General features: G+C 39.9%; 1 protein-coding gene across 1 annotated transcript in view; it reads left to right on the top strand.

Annotated features, from left to right (window-relative positions):
• Window positions 1–15,814, top strand: part of LOC121289269 (bromodomain testis-specific protein-like) — a 77,212-nt gene that overhangs the window by 409 nt on the left and 60,989 nt on the right. The window contains exons 2-4 of the mRNA XM_041208535.1: window positions 701–1,066; window positions 11,507–11,635; window positions 13,278–13,460. Coding sequence (XP_041064469.1) covers window positions 944–1,066; window positions 11,507–11,635; window positions 13,278–13,460 — 435 coding nt within the window. The 5' untranslated portion in view covers window positions 701–943. The remainder of the gene's footprint in view (window positions 1–700; window positions 1,067–11,506; window positions 11,636–13,277; window positions 13,461–15,814) is intronic.

The following is a 15,814-nucleotide window of genomic DNA, read 5'->3' as shown; positions in this document are numbered from 1 at the left end:
TCACAGAATTTTCAGAACAAATAATGGTTAAGTCTTGCCAAAAATGTCCCAGAAAGTTTCCAAATGTGTTTCAAAAGGTCTCTTCAAACCTAAAGCAGCTAGTGAACAGTAAAAGATAATCTACCTTTTTTAAAGTAATGATCAAAATCCTCAAGAACAATTTATTTACTCCCAGGTCACTGTTAGCACTTGACTTAATGTGCTCTCCTATCTACCAAAATGCTATGAAGCCTTGTTGATGAGTGCTAGAAATCAATTTTAGTAGTGGTGAGTTCCATAACTCTCCTCCAAGATGTTCCAAGCTTCAACCTCTTTAGTAAGGTGATGTCTTGTGCTAAATGTGAGCTAAACTGTCTTTTTGGCTTAAAACACCATCTTGGCCACCTCAAGGACTCTTTAGTACCTGAAGGCACTTTCAAAAGACTTGTTTTAAATGGAAAAGCAATTCAGATCAGTCTCCTCATTTAGGTGAGGCTACTTGAGTGAGAAGTAATTGAAACAGTGGGCTTCAGTGAAGACCTTTGCTTGCCAAGTGAGCTTGCTTTGGATTTGAAGAGAATTAAAAACGTTCCTGTATGGAGAAAATATTGAGGTAGTGTTCATAAGGTGAATAGATTTGTTTTCTTTTTTGGTACTGCTCTTATTCGTTGTTTCAATTTTAAGCTTGCTGTCTTTAACTTATTGATTTTTTCCTTCTAAGGTAAAGAAAGGTGTTAAAAGGAAGGCAGACACTACTACACCCACTACTTCAATTTTCACTACAAATAGTGGGTTCTCGCCAAGACCCTCAGAACGAAAGACTACAAAAATCTGTTCCGGGAGGGAAAACAATCAATCAAACAAGCCACCCACAAAGGATCTACCAGATTCTCAACAGCATCCAGCTATTAAAAAAGAAAAGTACACAGTACATTTGCAATACTGCAATAATATTCTCAAAGAAATGTTTGCAAAGAAGCATGCAGCATATGCTTGGCCTTTCTATGAGCCAGTGAATGCTGAAGCATTGGGCCTTCATGATTATCATAATATTATTAAACACCCCATGGACCTTAGTGCTGTGAAAGTAAGTTAATTTCATCTCCTCTGCCCCCACCCCATCCCTGCCCCGCCCCTGCTGATGTTGAATCATTTTCTAATTTTATTCAGTATTTTATCAGCTATTTCAATTTGGATGTGTTTTTTCAATCCTGTGGAACCAGGTTAAATATTTTTAAGTTTTGAAGCTGTCTTGCATTTCAATGTCAGTTTTACACTAAAGTAGGTTAGCTAACTAATGCTATCAAAACATAATCCCTGGGGGCTATGGAACATTTACACCACTGTCTTGTTTTGAGTGCACTAGTTTTACTAGTTTTAGCATCTGGAAGCTTTGTGGAAAAGAGGCTAATTATACACAATTGTAATGGCGTCACTGTGGCAGGCAAAGGGAATCCTAAAGAAACTGGATTGGATCGGTGATTGTAAAGTGAAACACGAGGTGGGAAGGTTCAGAGGGAGAAAATTAACACAAATTACAAAGAAATACTGTAGTAAGAGTGAGAAGGACAAAGTAAATATTGAGGTAGAATCCAGAGACTAAAACCACAGGCTTTAATAATTATTCCATCATTTGGCAAATGAGAAATGTTCTCCAATATGAGCATTTTGCTCTGACTTGCTTTAAGTTCACACCACTTCACTGTTCTACCATTTCTACTCTACTCTCAACCTTGATCTGTTCTAGAAAATTTAGTAGGATGCTTCCCCATCTGTGATCTTTCTCTTTGCCTAGAATCTTGACAAAGGAGACAAATGGATATTGTACCATTTGGATATTCTTTCTCTGAAACTTCTGGCATGAAGCTGTGCTTTGTGGCCTTTCACTAGACAGTTTTACTAAGGATTAAGGGTGCATTGAGATGTCTGCAGTTTGTTTTAGCCAGCTTTGTTTCCTGGCTCCAAATAAAATTTTCATGCTCTTGTAGAGAGATCTCTGCATGTTAATGATTAAAATCCCTCCCTATCTCTTTAATCTCCAGTAGTCTCACAACCCTTTTGATATATGTGCCACTCTAATTCTGGCCTCTTGTGCATATTATTTGCACCATCATTGTTTGCCTAGACACCAAGCTCTGGAATTACTCTCCTTACCTCTGCCTCACTTTCCTCCTCCTTTAAAACCTATCTCTTTGACCAAATCTTCTGACCTAATTCTCCTTATGTGGCTCAGTGTCATACTTTGTTTAATAATGCTCCTGTGAAGCACCTTGGGGTGTTTCGTTACATTAAATAATTACATTATAAATGCAAGTTGCTGCTCGCCCAATACTAAATAACCATTAAGTGACTCTTCTCATGATGTCATGTTAGAAAATAATAGTTGATGCTATTCTAATCTACACTGAGGGAATGTTGGCATCTAGTTGAGAGAATGAACAAAAATTAACTCTTTCCTCTAATTGCTGCAATAGTTGGGCTTCAGCAATCACTCTCAAATATTTTGTTTTATAATGTTCTTGTGACGTGACTTGGGATATTTCATTGTTAGAGGTGCTATATTTTGTTGTTTAAAGTTGTACTACACCTTTGCTGCCAAGTGGAAACTGCTTCAAAGTGATTCTGAAATTGCAGCATAAACATACTTTGATGTTTTGAATGCTGTGATGCCTGATTTTTTTGTCTGATCTGACACGTTTGGAGAACACTTCACTTTATATTTGCTGTTAAGACATTAGGGCCTCTTGCCATTTTCAGCTGATGGAGCTTGTCAAAACTGTTCCATCATTACTGACCAGGCTGTTCAATCAGAAGCACCAAATATTTCAGCATTTTTTGATGTCTAGAAGCTTCAAATGCTGTGTTGAACTGCAATTACAATTGCAACCATTGATGTGGCTGTCATCAAATGCCCCACAAATCTCTGCAACTTTAAAAATTTTTTTCCCTACTGAGACGTTCCAATCCCTGCAACATTCTTACCAAATCCTGTAACATGTTGTAAATTAAAGTGGAAAGATCACACATGGACACCAAGCTGCCCAATACTTAATCTGGTCTGACTGAATAATGTCTACCTTGAAGGTGGAGGGAGGAAGGAATCCAAGGCTACTATTGATTGTTGTTAGCCAGGCAACTAGTTTGGTACTGAATGGCACCCAGGACTACTCATGCAAGCATAATGTTGTTTATAATCAAGAATGTGACAACATTCTTTTGATAGTCTACTTTCCAGAGATTACTTAGCACTTCACCTGAGCCAGTGTTGAGATTCTATGTAAGAATAGGGTTCCCTTTTGGTGCTAACTGATGTCAAGGGCACACATGGCTCTATGGGAGCCCTCAGCAGTTCAGACTCTTCTTCAGGTCATTACTGCATAATCTAGTCCTTGTCATTTTCCTAATGCTCCTGTCCAAAGGGAGGAGTTCTAAATGTTGCAGTAGATCTAAAGTATTTCATTGGATATTTTTAATTCCAGTAAATGCAATCTCTAATGATGTAAAGTTGCATCATATGTTGGTATCCTAATTCACATAAATGATCGATTAGTTCCATAATTGAATTACTTAACCTTGTGCATAATATGAATACTTTGATTTTGAGAGCAATATAATATTGTACTGGTTTAACAATTACTGCATGCCCAGTACATTAGATTTGGGGGCATGAAAAAAGAAAATTAAGTTTGATGAAATTACTAGCCTTAAGCCATCGGGCTCTGTTTTCCTTTGTAATTAATCACTCAGGTTTTGTGTATACCATCACTCATCTGCAACATAAAGGTTTTGTGGAATCTTTACACTGTCTCTCCTTATGAAATTTTAATTACATCTTGGATATTTTGATCCATGTCACTTCTGTTCTTGGTCAGCCCTTGCACAATGTCATTAACTACACTTGCTTGATGTTACATAAACCTTCAGTTTACTTAAGTTGCATCTTGATAAAAGAAGTATTTCTTTTTTAGGAAACCAGGACAAAAAGAGGTCAAATTTTAGATGACTCTTGTATCCAGTAATTGCCAACAATAGTTGCTGATGTTGACTCCATCTGGAATTTGACCAGTAATTGTGAATTTCTTTACAATAATTTGTATCTTTCAGTTCTGCAAATAAAAACTTACATTGCACATTTATCCAGTTTTTCAAATCAATGGGGGCTACATAATTACCAATAACAATGTTATTCCATCATTGGTTATTAACCTGTTTTAAACAAATGAGTATTAGTGAGGAATCTCTATGATGAAGAATATAGATATGGTGTTCAAATGTAATTCTTTACATCTGACTGTCCCTACCCTGTAATTAACTTGCACGTCCCCAACTCTGATCCACTTAGAATCAGGCATCATTGTGATGTGGTCTAATTGGGATTGGCTATTGGTCCATTCATCATAGAAGATTAATGAAGAGGACAATTTGGTAAGTAAATATTTTGCAGCTCGATAGATCAATGTTTTGTTCAAGGATTTATTTAAAATTCTGTTTTGGCCAGTCTACCTTTTTTTGGCAAAGAATCCTTTTTGTGTAGCTTAAGTTTTTTTTTGTGATTATTATAATCCAATAATGAAATTTACCTGTATTCATTCTCTCAATTTGATAATTGAGAATTTAGTTCATTTTTGTTTCCATGTTTACATCTTTATTTGGTTATCTCTTAATCTTTTGGACTAAAGTCTTATGTTTGTTTATACCGATTTAGTTCTGCATAATTTTCATGTATTCATTTTATTATATCAAATTAATTTTAGAATGTTTTGTCCACTAAGTTGTCACTTAGTTATTACTACTTCACAGGGCCAATACATTTTCCTTCCTGATCCTGATAGTAGATATTGGAAAGCAAATGTCATGGTTCAGAATATTGTCATACCACCACCAATCAGCATTGACAGTGCAATGCTGAAGACTGTTGATAGCTTCACATATCTAGGCTCCACAATCACCAGCAATCTGTCATTTGATGCCAAGATCAACATGCATTGTGTGAGTTGAGTAGCATGTGCTAGGCAGGAGAAAAGGTTGAACAGTTTCCATTGTCAGTCTCAGCCAAATGCTCAGTAGCTCTTGGCAGGACAAGGGCACTAACTCAGAGGTCTTGAACATGCTGATTCCATCCGCATACATTCACTACTAAGCCACATTCATCAGATGAATTATGGGTGTATACCCAATTACCTGTGCAGGGAACTGGCCACTGGGTCATGACCTGCTGGACGCCCATACCTCTGCTACAAAGAGACCTGCAAGTGAGAGATGAAGATAACAGACGTTGACAGACACAGTTAGAAAACTATAGAAAAATTATGGTGCAGAAGGAGGTTATTCAGCCCATAATGCCTGCATCAGCCAAAAAGAGAAAAAAGAAACTAGCCCCTCATTCTTAACCCCTACTTTCCAGCACCTGGTCTGTAGCCTTGCAGGTTACAGCATTTCAGATGTAGGTCCAGATACTTTTTTAAAAAATGAGTTGTTTCAGCCTCAACCACCATCTTAGGCAGTAAATTCCAGACACCCACCACCCTCTGGATGGTGAAAGGCTGTAATCCTTCTACCAATCACTTTAATTCTATGCCCCCTGGTATTTGACCCTGCAGCTAGGGAAAACCAGTTTTTCCTGACTACCCTATCTAGGCCCCTCATAATTTTGTACGCCTCAACCTCCTCTAATCTTAGGAAAACAATCCAGCCTATCCTATCTTTCCTCATAGCTGTAATTTTCAAGCCCTGGCAATATTCTTGTAAATCTCCTCTGCACTTTCTCCATATAGTTATGTCCTTCCTGTAATGTGGTGACCAGAACTGTACACACAATTCCAGCTGAGACCTAATCAGCATTTTATACTGTACCATCATTACATCCCTGCTCTGTATTAAATACCTTGCCCAATATAGGAAAACATTACATATGCTTTCTTGACCACCTTGTCCACCTGCTCAGCCACCCTCAAGGACCTGAGGGCATACACTCCAAGGTGTCTCACTTCCTCAATCCCTCTCAACAACTTCCTGCTTATTGAATATTCCCTGGCTTTGTTTGCCCTCCCCAAATGCATTACCTCTCTTGTCTGGAATGAATTCCATTTGCCACTTCCCTGCCCATTCAACCAAACCATTGATATACTTCTGGAGTCAACAGCTATTCTCTTCGCTATCAACTACGTGGCCAATTTTTGTGTCATCCATAAATTCCCCAATAATGCCTCCCACATTTCAGTCCAAATCATTAATATTTACAACAAACAGCAAGGGCCCCAACACTGAACCCTGTGGAACACCACTGGAAACCATTCTCCATTAGCAAACACATCCATCGACCTTTGTTTCCTGCCACTGAGCCAATTTTGGATCCAAACTGCCACCTTCTCCTGCATCCCATGGGCTTTTACTTTTCTGATCAGCCTGTGGGACCTTGTCAAATGCCTTACTGAAATCCATGTAGACAACATCCGCTGCACTACCCTCATCAATCCTCCTTGTTACTTCCTCAAGAAATTCTATTAAGTTAGTAAGATGCAATCTTCCCCTAACCAAACCATACTGACTATCTCTGATCAATCCATGTCTTTCTAAGTGAAGGTTTATCCTGTGTCTCAGAATTGTTCCCAATAATTTTGCCCACCACTGAAGTCAGACTGACTGCCCTATAACTTGCCAGCCTATCCCTCACACCCTTTTTGAAATAATGGTACAATGTTTGCAGACCTCCAATCCTCTGGGACCTCGCCAGTATCTAGTGAGGATTGGAAAATTATCCTCAGAACATCTGCTATTTCCTCCCTGGTTTCCTTTCACAGCCTGGGATATAATCCATCTGGCCCTGGTGATTTATCCACCTTCAATGATGCCAGTCCCTTCAGTACTGCTACTACTCACTATGCTTTTGTATCTAATATTTTACATTCCTCTAACTAGAATATCTGCATCATCCTTCTCCTTTGTGAAGACAAAGTACTCATTGAGAACCCTACCACATCTTCTGCATCAACCCATCTCTGATAGGCCCTACCTTTTCCTTAGTTATTCTCTTGCTTTTAATGTACTGATAAAACTTATTCAGATTTGTTGATTTTACCTCCCAATATTTTTTATGTCCTCTCTTTGCCTTCCTAATTTCTATTTTTACTTCACCCCTGTACTTTCTATACTCATCTAGGCTCTCTACAATATTGGGTCTATTGTGACTGTCATAGGCTTTCTTTTTCTGCTTTATCTTGGCCTGTATGCTTCTGGATAACCAGGGATTTGACAGTGCCACCCTCTTTCTTTGTGGGGACATATCTACACTATACCTGTAGAATCTCGCCTTTGAACGCCTCCCACTGATTTGACAGTTTTTTTCTTCTAATAGCTGTACTCAGTCCACTCTCTCGCCAGCTCACCTCAACTTTTGTAAAATTTGTCTTCCCCTAATTTAGAACTCATACTCTTGTTTATCTTTGTCCTTTTCCACAATTAGATTAAATCTAACTATATTATGGTCACTATCTCCAAAATGGTCCCCCACTACTATTTCATCCACTCCTAGCTTCATTTCCTAAGACTAAATCTAGAATTGTGCCCCTCTCGTCGGGCTTGTTACATGCTGAATGAAAAGTTCAAGAATTTTACGCCCTCTGTGCCCTGTTCATACCCCAATTGATGTTAAGGTAGTTGACGTGCCCAATGATTACTGCGCTATTGTTTTTGCACCCAGAAATCTGTCTACTTATTTGCTCTTCTAACTCCCTTCCACTATTTGAGGGTCTATAGTACAATCCTAGCAGTATGGCTGCCCCTTATTTATTTCTGAGCTCAACCCAAATGGCCTCACTTAATGCTTCATTTAGTGTACCATCCTTCCTTGCAGCTGTAATTGATTCTTTAACCACTAATGCTACAGCTCCACCTTATTGTAATCCCCCTCCCTATCCTGTCTGAAAATTCTATATCCAGGGATGTTGAGCTGCCATTTATTGCCTCTCCTTAAGCCAAGTTTCCATTATAACGATTTCTTGCTGCCATGTGTCTATTTGTGCCCTCAGCTCATCAGCTTTATTTCTTTGTTTACTATGCTCCTTGCATTTACATATACTTTTTGACACTGCCAAATTCCTGTGCTGTACACTTTTTTTTTAAACCTGTCTTGCTTCTGTTTTTGAGTCACTCACTAATTCTTCATCTCCCATTCCCTGTTCTGAATTTTCCCTCGGGTTCTCTCCCCCCCTACACACACACACACACCCCGTGAGGATATTCATCCCAGTTCCAATGCCTCAGAAACCTGAGAGAACTCTGCTCCTACACCAGCTTGCCAACCATGTGTTTATTTGCTCAATTCTCTTATTTCTATACTTGCTTGCATGTGGGATTGGGGACTGGGAATAATCCTGAGATTACTGCTTTAGAGATCCTACTTTTCAATCTCCTTCCTAGCTCAGTAAAGTCTGCTTTCAGAACCTTGTACCATTTCCTACCTAAATTGTTGGCACCAATGTGGACCACGACCACTAGCTGATCACCCTCCCCCAGAAGAATGTCCTGCAGCTGCTCCTTGATATCCTTGACCCTGGCACCAGGGAGGCAACATACCATCCTGGAGTCATGTCTACGGTCACAGAAATGCCTGTCTGTTCTCCTAGCCAATGAATCCCCTATTATTACTGCTCTCCCCCTCTGCTTTCTCCCCTCCTGTACAGTAAAGCTGCTTGTGATGCCACAAACTTGGCTCTGATTGCACTTCTCCGAGGAACCAACTCCTTCACGGAAAAATGATTGGTGAGCAGGACCCAAGGGGACTCTTGCACTACCTGCCCAATTTTCCTGGGCTGGCTGGTGGTCTCCCATTCCCTTTCTGCCTCCAAGTTCCTAAGCTGCGGCATGACCGCCTATCTGAATATGCTATCCACGTAGCTCTCAGCCTCGCAGATGCGCCCCACAGTGATTCCAGCTAGCGCTCGAGCTCCAAAACCCGGAGCTTGAGTTTCTGCAGCTGGTGACGCTTCCTGCACATGGTCATCTAGGACGCTGGTAACATCCCCAACTTCCCACATATTACAAGACACTCATTCCACATGACCGAGCTGTCCTGCATGGCTTCAATTTACTTCCCTTGCGTTAACTTTAGTTTACTTATGTAACTTTATTTTACCTGGCCTTGACGTCACTTTATTTCCATATTGCTTGTGTTTCTTTCTTAAATGTAAGTAGCCCCTTTTTAAAAAAAAAAAAAGTTTTTCTAATTCTCAACTACTTGATGGCACTCCCTAATAGCAGTTTCTCACCATCCAATGAACTTGTGTTTCTCCTGTGATAGGTGCCATCGACTGCCTGGCTTGGGGGCTCCTCTTGCATTCTTCTCTAGGTACTGCTGACTGCCTGTCCCAGGGTGGCCCCCTCGTGTACTCCTCTCAAAAGTTGGGACTAATGTTGTTATAAGTAATTATGAAAAATGACAGGGTAAACTTGAAATGTAAGTTTCTATTTGCCGAATTGGAAGATGAAAATTTACAAATACTGGTCAAATTCCAGATGGAGTCAAAACGAAGTTAGGGGTAATATATTAACTTGGATAGAGGATTGGGTAACCAACAGAAAGCAGAGAGTTGGGATAAATGGGTCTTTTTCTGGATGGCAAGCAGTAACTAGTGGGGTGCCACAGGGTTCGGTCCTTGGGCCCCAACTATTTACAATCTATGTTAATGACTGGGATTCAGGGATAGAAGGTACTATAGCTAAATTTGCAGATGACACCAAAATAGGTGGGAAAGTAAGTTGCAATGAAGAAATAAGAAATTTACAAATGGATATGGACAGGTTAGGTGAATGGGCCAAAATTTGGCAGATGGAGTTTAACGTGGATAAGTGAGAGATTATCTATTTTGGTCAGAATGATAAAAAAGCGACTTATTATTTAAATGGAGAGAAACTTCAGAATGTTTCAGTGCAGAGGGATCTGGGCGTCCTCGTGCATGAATTGCTGAAAATTAGTATGCACGTACAGCAGGTAATAAGGAAAGCGAATGGAATTTTGGCATTAATTGCTAAAGGAATAGAGTATAAAAATAGGGAAGTGTTATTGCAACTGTGCACAATTTTGGTCCCCTTACTTGAGGAAGTATGTAGTTGCATTGGAGGCGGTTCAGAGGAGGTTCACTAGATTGATTCCAGAGATGTAGGGCTTGTGGATAGATTGAGCAGTTTATACTCATTAGGGTTTAGAAGGATGACAGGAGATCTAGTTGAGGTATATAAGATACTAAAGAGGATAGACAAAGTAGATGTGGAGCGGATGTTTCCCTTTCTGGGTCATTCTAGAACAAGAGGCCATAGTTTTAGGCTAAGGGGTGTTAGATTTAAATCAGATGAGGAGGAATTCCTTTTCTTAATCTGTGGAATTCACTACCTCAGAGTGCAGTGAATGCCGGGACGCTGAATAAATTTGAAGAGATAGAGAGGGCAGGAAATTGGACTTGAGGTTGAAATGAGATCAGCCATGATTGTATTGAATGGCGGGGCAGGCTCAAGGGGCTGAATTGCCTACTCCTGCTCCTGGCTCTTATGTTCTTATGTAACATTAACAACTACTGTTGGAAACTACTGGATACAAAAGCCATCTAAAATTGAACAACTTTTCATCTTGGCTCCTTTTAAAAAAAAAAATTTATTTTATCAAGATGTAATTGAAGTAAACTTGACATTTATGCATAGAGACAGTCGCTGACAGATGCAACTTCTTGGACCTGATTGTTTGGAGGGGCATTGGAAGAGGTGAGGAGAAATGAAGCTTAGCTGGCTGAGAAGAGGGGCCCAGAGAAAAGACCCAAGCGAATCTTGTGTCTTTTCAGCCCACCTTCTGCAGCAAATCTGACGGATACTGCCATGTCAGACTGGGTTTCCTGAGGAACAGCAAGTGATGTTCAGTAAAGTTGAGCATCAAAGTGCAAACCATCATCTGTTGTACAGAAGGCTGCCAATGTAAGGGACAGAACAGAAGTGCCCATATAATTTGGAGTCAGGTTACAGTTTGACAGTGGAACACAATGATGAAAGACTTCCAAGTACACCACATGCTATGTACAACTTCACTACGGTATCAAGTCAAGTGTGACATAGTCTGTTGGACCTCCTGGGTAATAAAATTAAAACTTTTTTTTTTAAATGCACTCCAAGCATTGCTGTCAATACATCTCTCAACATTTATTCATCGGAATGGAGTTCTAAGCAGCATGACAGAGCTTGTCCTGACTTTGAGTCTCTCCAGTCAGTATAAATGATGTGCATTGAATTACTTAATTTTTGCTCAATTAATAATATAGAAGAATTGTTGGGTATAGGATATGATTTAGATTTGCTAATTATTGTGGCAAATAGATTGGTGATCATTATTCAAAATAAAATAGCAATAGTACTAAAAATTTTAATGAACATCGAAAACTTTATCAGGAGTGGCAATCCAGGCAGTCATCCTGTTCTGAAATCAGCAAGAGCCAAGTTTAATGTACTTGATATTCTAATTGTTTCTGTTTCAATCTTTTCTTGCAAGAAAAAAATGAGCAACCAAGAATACAGAAATAGCCAGGAGTTTGCCGCAGATGTGAGGTTAATGTTTTTGAACTGCTACAAGTATAATCCACCAGACCACGAAGTAGTAGCCATGGGTAGGAAACTTCAGGTAAGAGAATAGTGTATCCATTCACAAAATATAAATGTTTAACAAATTAAAATTTAGATTGGGTTGCAATGTTTCATAGCAAATCGCATTGAAAAATCCTACCTTCTACCATCTCAATAGAATAATGCGTTATAAAATTGTTGCCTGCTGTGCCTGCCACGCCTGTAGGTGACACTGTGTATATAGAATATTGAATGTTAACCAATAGAACTGTTGAGTCTGCATGCAGCTGTAGGCTCTGTATACTGCTGTGGAGCAATCTTAGTTTTATGGGTCTTTGTGGCTATGACCAATAGATAAATTGCTGTAGGTAAGGAAGGTGCCATAAGACTTTTTTGTTGAAATTTTGATATCTGTATATCTCTATTATGAATTAACCTTATCACCTCAAATGGTTCCCTTTTTTGTGTGACCTTCACACACAGTCCCTAAATCAGGTCCATCTATGTTTTTTTTAAATCCATGTATAGGTCATCTCTTCCTATCCCTTTTGGGTTATAGACCTTCGTCTCCCTAGACTAAGTGTTCTGGCTTTTTCACATCCCGCCCCTAATTGAAAGCAAATTCAGGACTGGGAGAGATGAGGAAGAGATGTACTGTTTTCATGTTCACCCTCTGAGGATAAGTATTGCTATGGTTGGAGTACTGATAGCTTTAGCAGCTGAGTATACCACACCCCACTTCAACCCCCACAAACTGAAGAAATCAGGACTGGGGCAGGGGGAAAAAATGGATATTTCAGGCTCGCTTCAATAGTAATTTTGCTGTCTTTTCAACTTGTCCTCCTCATTCTGTAACCTTTGCATGGTACCTCTCTACTGTCATCCATTACTCCAGTGTAATCAGCAACTCCAACCCCCTTCTACACCCTGCCCCCCCTCGCAACATGCTTCAGTGAGAGTGATTATGATGTGGTGAAAATTAAGACAACCTTGGTTCCCAAACTGAATAAAAATAAGGCTAAGGTGGAAGGAAGGAAAGATAACTTTTTGCCTTTTACTCTCTTGTGCCTTGTAGTTGCATTCCATCACTCCTTGCTCCTGCTGCCCCACACAGGCACAATGCCCTGACCTGAATACTGAATTTGGTCGAGTCTGTGTGTAACACGAAGGAACATGAACCAATTATCTTTTAAAAAAAATTTAACAACCTGAAAACAGAACAAACCAGAAATCTATGAATCTGAAATGGGGACAGCACATATTCAAAATCAATGTTAACAGAGAAGTATTTTTGATATATAAATAAATTCTGAGATCGTCCTGTATATAGAACCGCTGCACTAGTTTGAATTCAGATAGGTGCATCTCAGCCAAAACTTGAAATTTTCATTGTTTCAGTAGTTACGGAGTTGTTCTTTGAAATGACTATTTTGTGTTATACCGGACACTGTTATTTTCACCCACTTTTGTCCTCAATGGAAATGATATAATTAAGAACAGCCTTGGGGAAGGGATTGGGTTCATAATATTATTATACATTTCATCCAAGAGTGTTATTTTTAATTCACTAATTTTTGTCCTATATACAATGTAAACCACCATTATAGGAAGATGGTCAATTGCAGTAAATCCCATGTAACTGGTTCTCCAGTTAATAACAATCATGTAATCCCTATCTTTCTGTCCATCTTTTATAACAGGATGTTTTTGAGATGCATTTTGCAAAAATATCTGAACCTATTAAAGCTGCACAGTTAGCACAATCTACCACTCAATTCACTGAATCATCAAGTGAAGATAGTGATGACACTTTCTCTGCTGAAAGTAGCTCCGACAGCTTAAGAAAAGAGCAGAAGGATCGTCTTGCTCAGCTTCAGGATCAAGTAAGGAAGAAATTTTTTAATATTCCGCCTTAATTTTATTTTGTCTTGGTGTCACTAATTACTCAACTCACTCATTTCCACATTGCCAGACTAGCACATTAAGTGAGGGTCATATGCTTGTAATGCTACACTTTGACTGTTGGCCCTTGGATTTCTAGATTTATTATACATGTCTTGGGACATAATATTCCAAAATTGGTTACTCATTCCTGATTATTCATATTGTGTCAACTGAAAACATTTAATCTGTGATTTCACTTCTCTCTGCCCCACCCCTCTGTCTGTCTGTGTCTCTCCGCAGTATTATTGGAGGATTTGTTTAATTTATGCCTGACATAAACAGCATTCTGTCCCCTATGAAGCAAACGCCAACATTATTTTGTAATGTCATGATGGGATGCTATGCTGAGTGTGACTATACCAATAGTTCTTAACATGGCAAAGTAAATGGGAGAGCGGAAAAAGGAGAAATCAGCTATTTCAACATGTTCTGTGGATTAAGAGGAACTGCACTTAGATTTCCAGAAGGCATTTGATAAAGTGCCACATCAAAGGTTATTGTGGAAAATAAAATCTCATTGTAAAAGGGGTAACATATTGACATGGACAGAGATTGGCTGGCTAACGGGAAGCAAAGAGTAAACATAAATAGGTCTTTTTAATTGGCAACATGTAACAAGAGGCGTGCCACCAGGATCAGTGCTGGAACCTCAACTGTTTACAATTCATGTAAATGACTTGGATGATGGGATGGTTGCCAAATTTGCTAATGACAAAGATAAGAAAGCACTTTGTGAAGAGGAGATGAGGCTACAAAAAGATAGGTTAAGTGAATGGGCAAAGATCTTTCAAATGGAGTATAACATGGGAAAGTGAAATTGTCCATTTTGGCAAGAAAAAATAAAGAATCATATCTAAATGGTGAGAGCTCTGAGATGCAGAGGGATCTGGCTGCCCTAGTGCGTGAATCACAGAGAAGGCTAGTATGCAGGTAAGCTAATAGAATGTTATCATTTATTGCGAGGGGAATTGAATACAAAACTAAGGAGGTTATGCTTCAGTTATACAAGCATTGATGAGACCACATCTGGAGTACTGTGCACAACATTGGTCTCCTTATTTCAGGATAAGCTATTGGAAGCAGTTCAGAGAAGGTTTACCAGGCTAATACATGGAATGGGTGAGTTGTCTTATGAGGAAAGGTTGGACAGGCTAGGCTTGTATCTGCTGGAGTTTAGAAGAGTAAGAGGCGACTTGATTAAAACATTTTTAAGATCCTGAGCGTGGATGTGGAGAGGATTTTCCCTCTTGTGGGAGAATCTCGAACTAAGGGTCACTGTTTAAAAATAAGGGGGTCATCCATTTAAAACAATGATGAGGCGACTTTTTTTTGAGGGTTGTGAGCCTTTGGCATATCTTCCTGAAAAGGTGGTGGAAGCAGACTCTTTGAATATTTTTAAGGCAGAGGTGGTTAGATTCTTGGTAAGCAATGGGGTGATAGGTTATCGGGGGTGGGCGAAATGTAGATTTGAGGTTACTATCAGATTAGTCATGATCTTATTAAATGGCGGAGAAGGCTTGAGGGGACAACAGCCCTACTCCTGCTCCTTGTTTCTATGTTTTACCAATTTGTCTTTAATGATGCTACTATAGAACTATTCCCAAAGATGTTCTGCCTCACACCAGAGACACAAAACCATTCCACTTTGTCCCTGTGATAGAGATCAAATTATGTTTGGCTGGTGTGCGATCACCGCAAATGCACCCTACAGGTCTGTACAGGATTCCCAGGGACCGTCCACAACTCCTACATCCTTAACAGATCTCAGATCCCTGACATCTTCAAGGGTCCGGAGAGGCTGCAGAGTTGGCTCAAGGGCTGCTCACAGAGGACGTGGCTGATGACACCTGTGCGGCAACCTCAGACTGCAGCTGAGCAACGGTATAACGAGGCTTCTGCCATGACCTGGACTTTGGTAGAGCAAACAATGGGCATTTTCAAAATGAGGTACCAGTGCCTCGACTTATCTGGTGGAGCACTGCAATACGGACCACTGAGAGCGTCGCGCATCATTGTCGCTTGTTGTGCGCTACAAAACCTGATACTGCAATGACAGGAGATGGAAGAGCTGTATATCTCCGACGAGGAGGATGCTGAAGGGATTGATGGTGATGAGGTCATAGCACTGGCCAGACAAGGCAGGCGGACCTCGTCGCCACAATATTCGTGGAGGATGATGACGAGGTGCAGCGAGGACAATCCCAACATCCTCACTTTGCATCTGTGAATATTTGACTCCTCTGTGACTGATGGCAATGCACATACCCAATGCTCAGGCTTATGTCAAGGAGAT

The sequence above is a fragment of the Carcharodon carcharias genome, chromosome 16 (genome assembly GCF_017639515.1).
Source record: "Carcharodon carcharias isolate sCarCar2 chromosome 16, sCarCar2.pri, whole genome shotgun sequence".
Classification (NCBI taxonomy): domain Eukaryota; kingdom Metazoa; phylum Chordata; class Chondrichthyes; order Lamniformes; family Lamnidae; genus Carcharodon; species Carcharodon carcharias.
The sequence above is the reverse complement of the archived record's forward strand: the minus strand, read 5'-3'. Positions and strand labels throughout refer to the sequence as shown.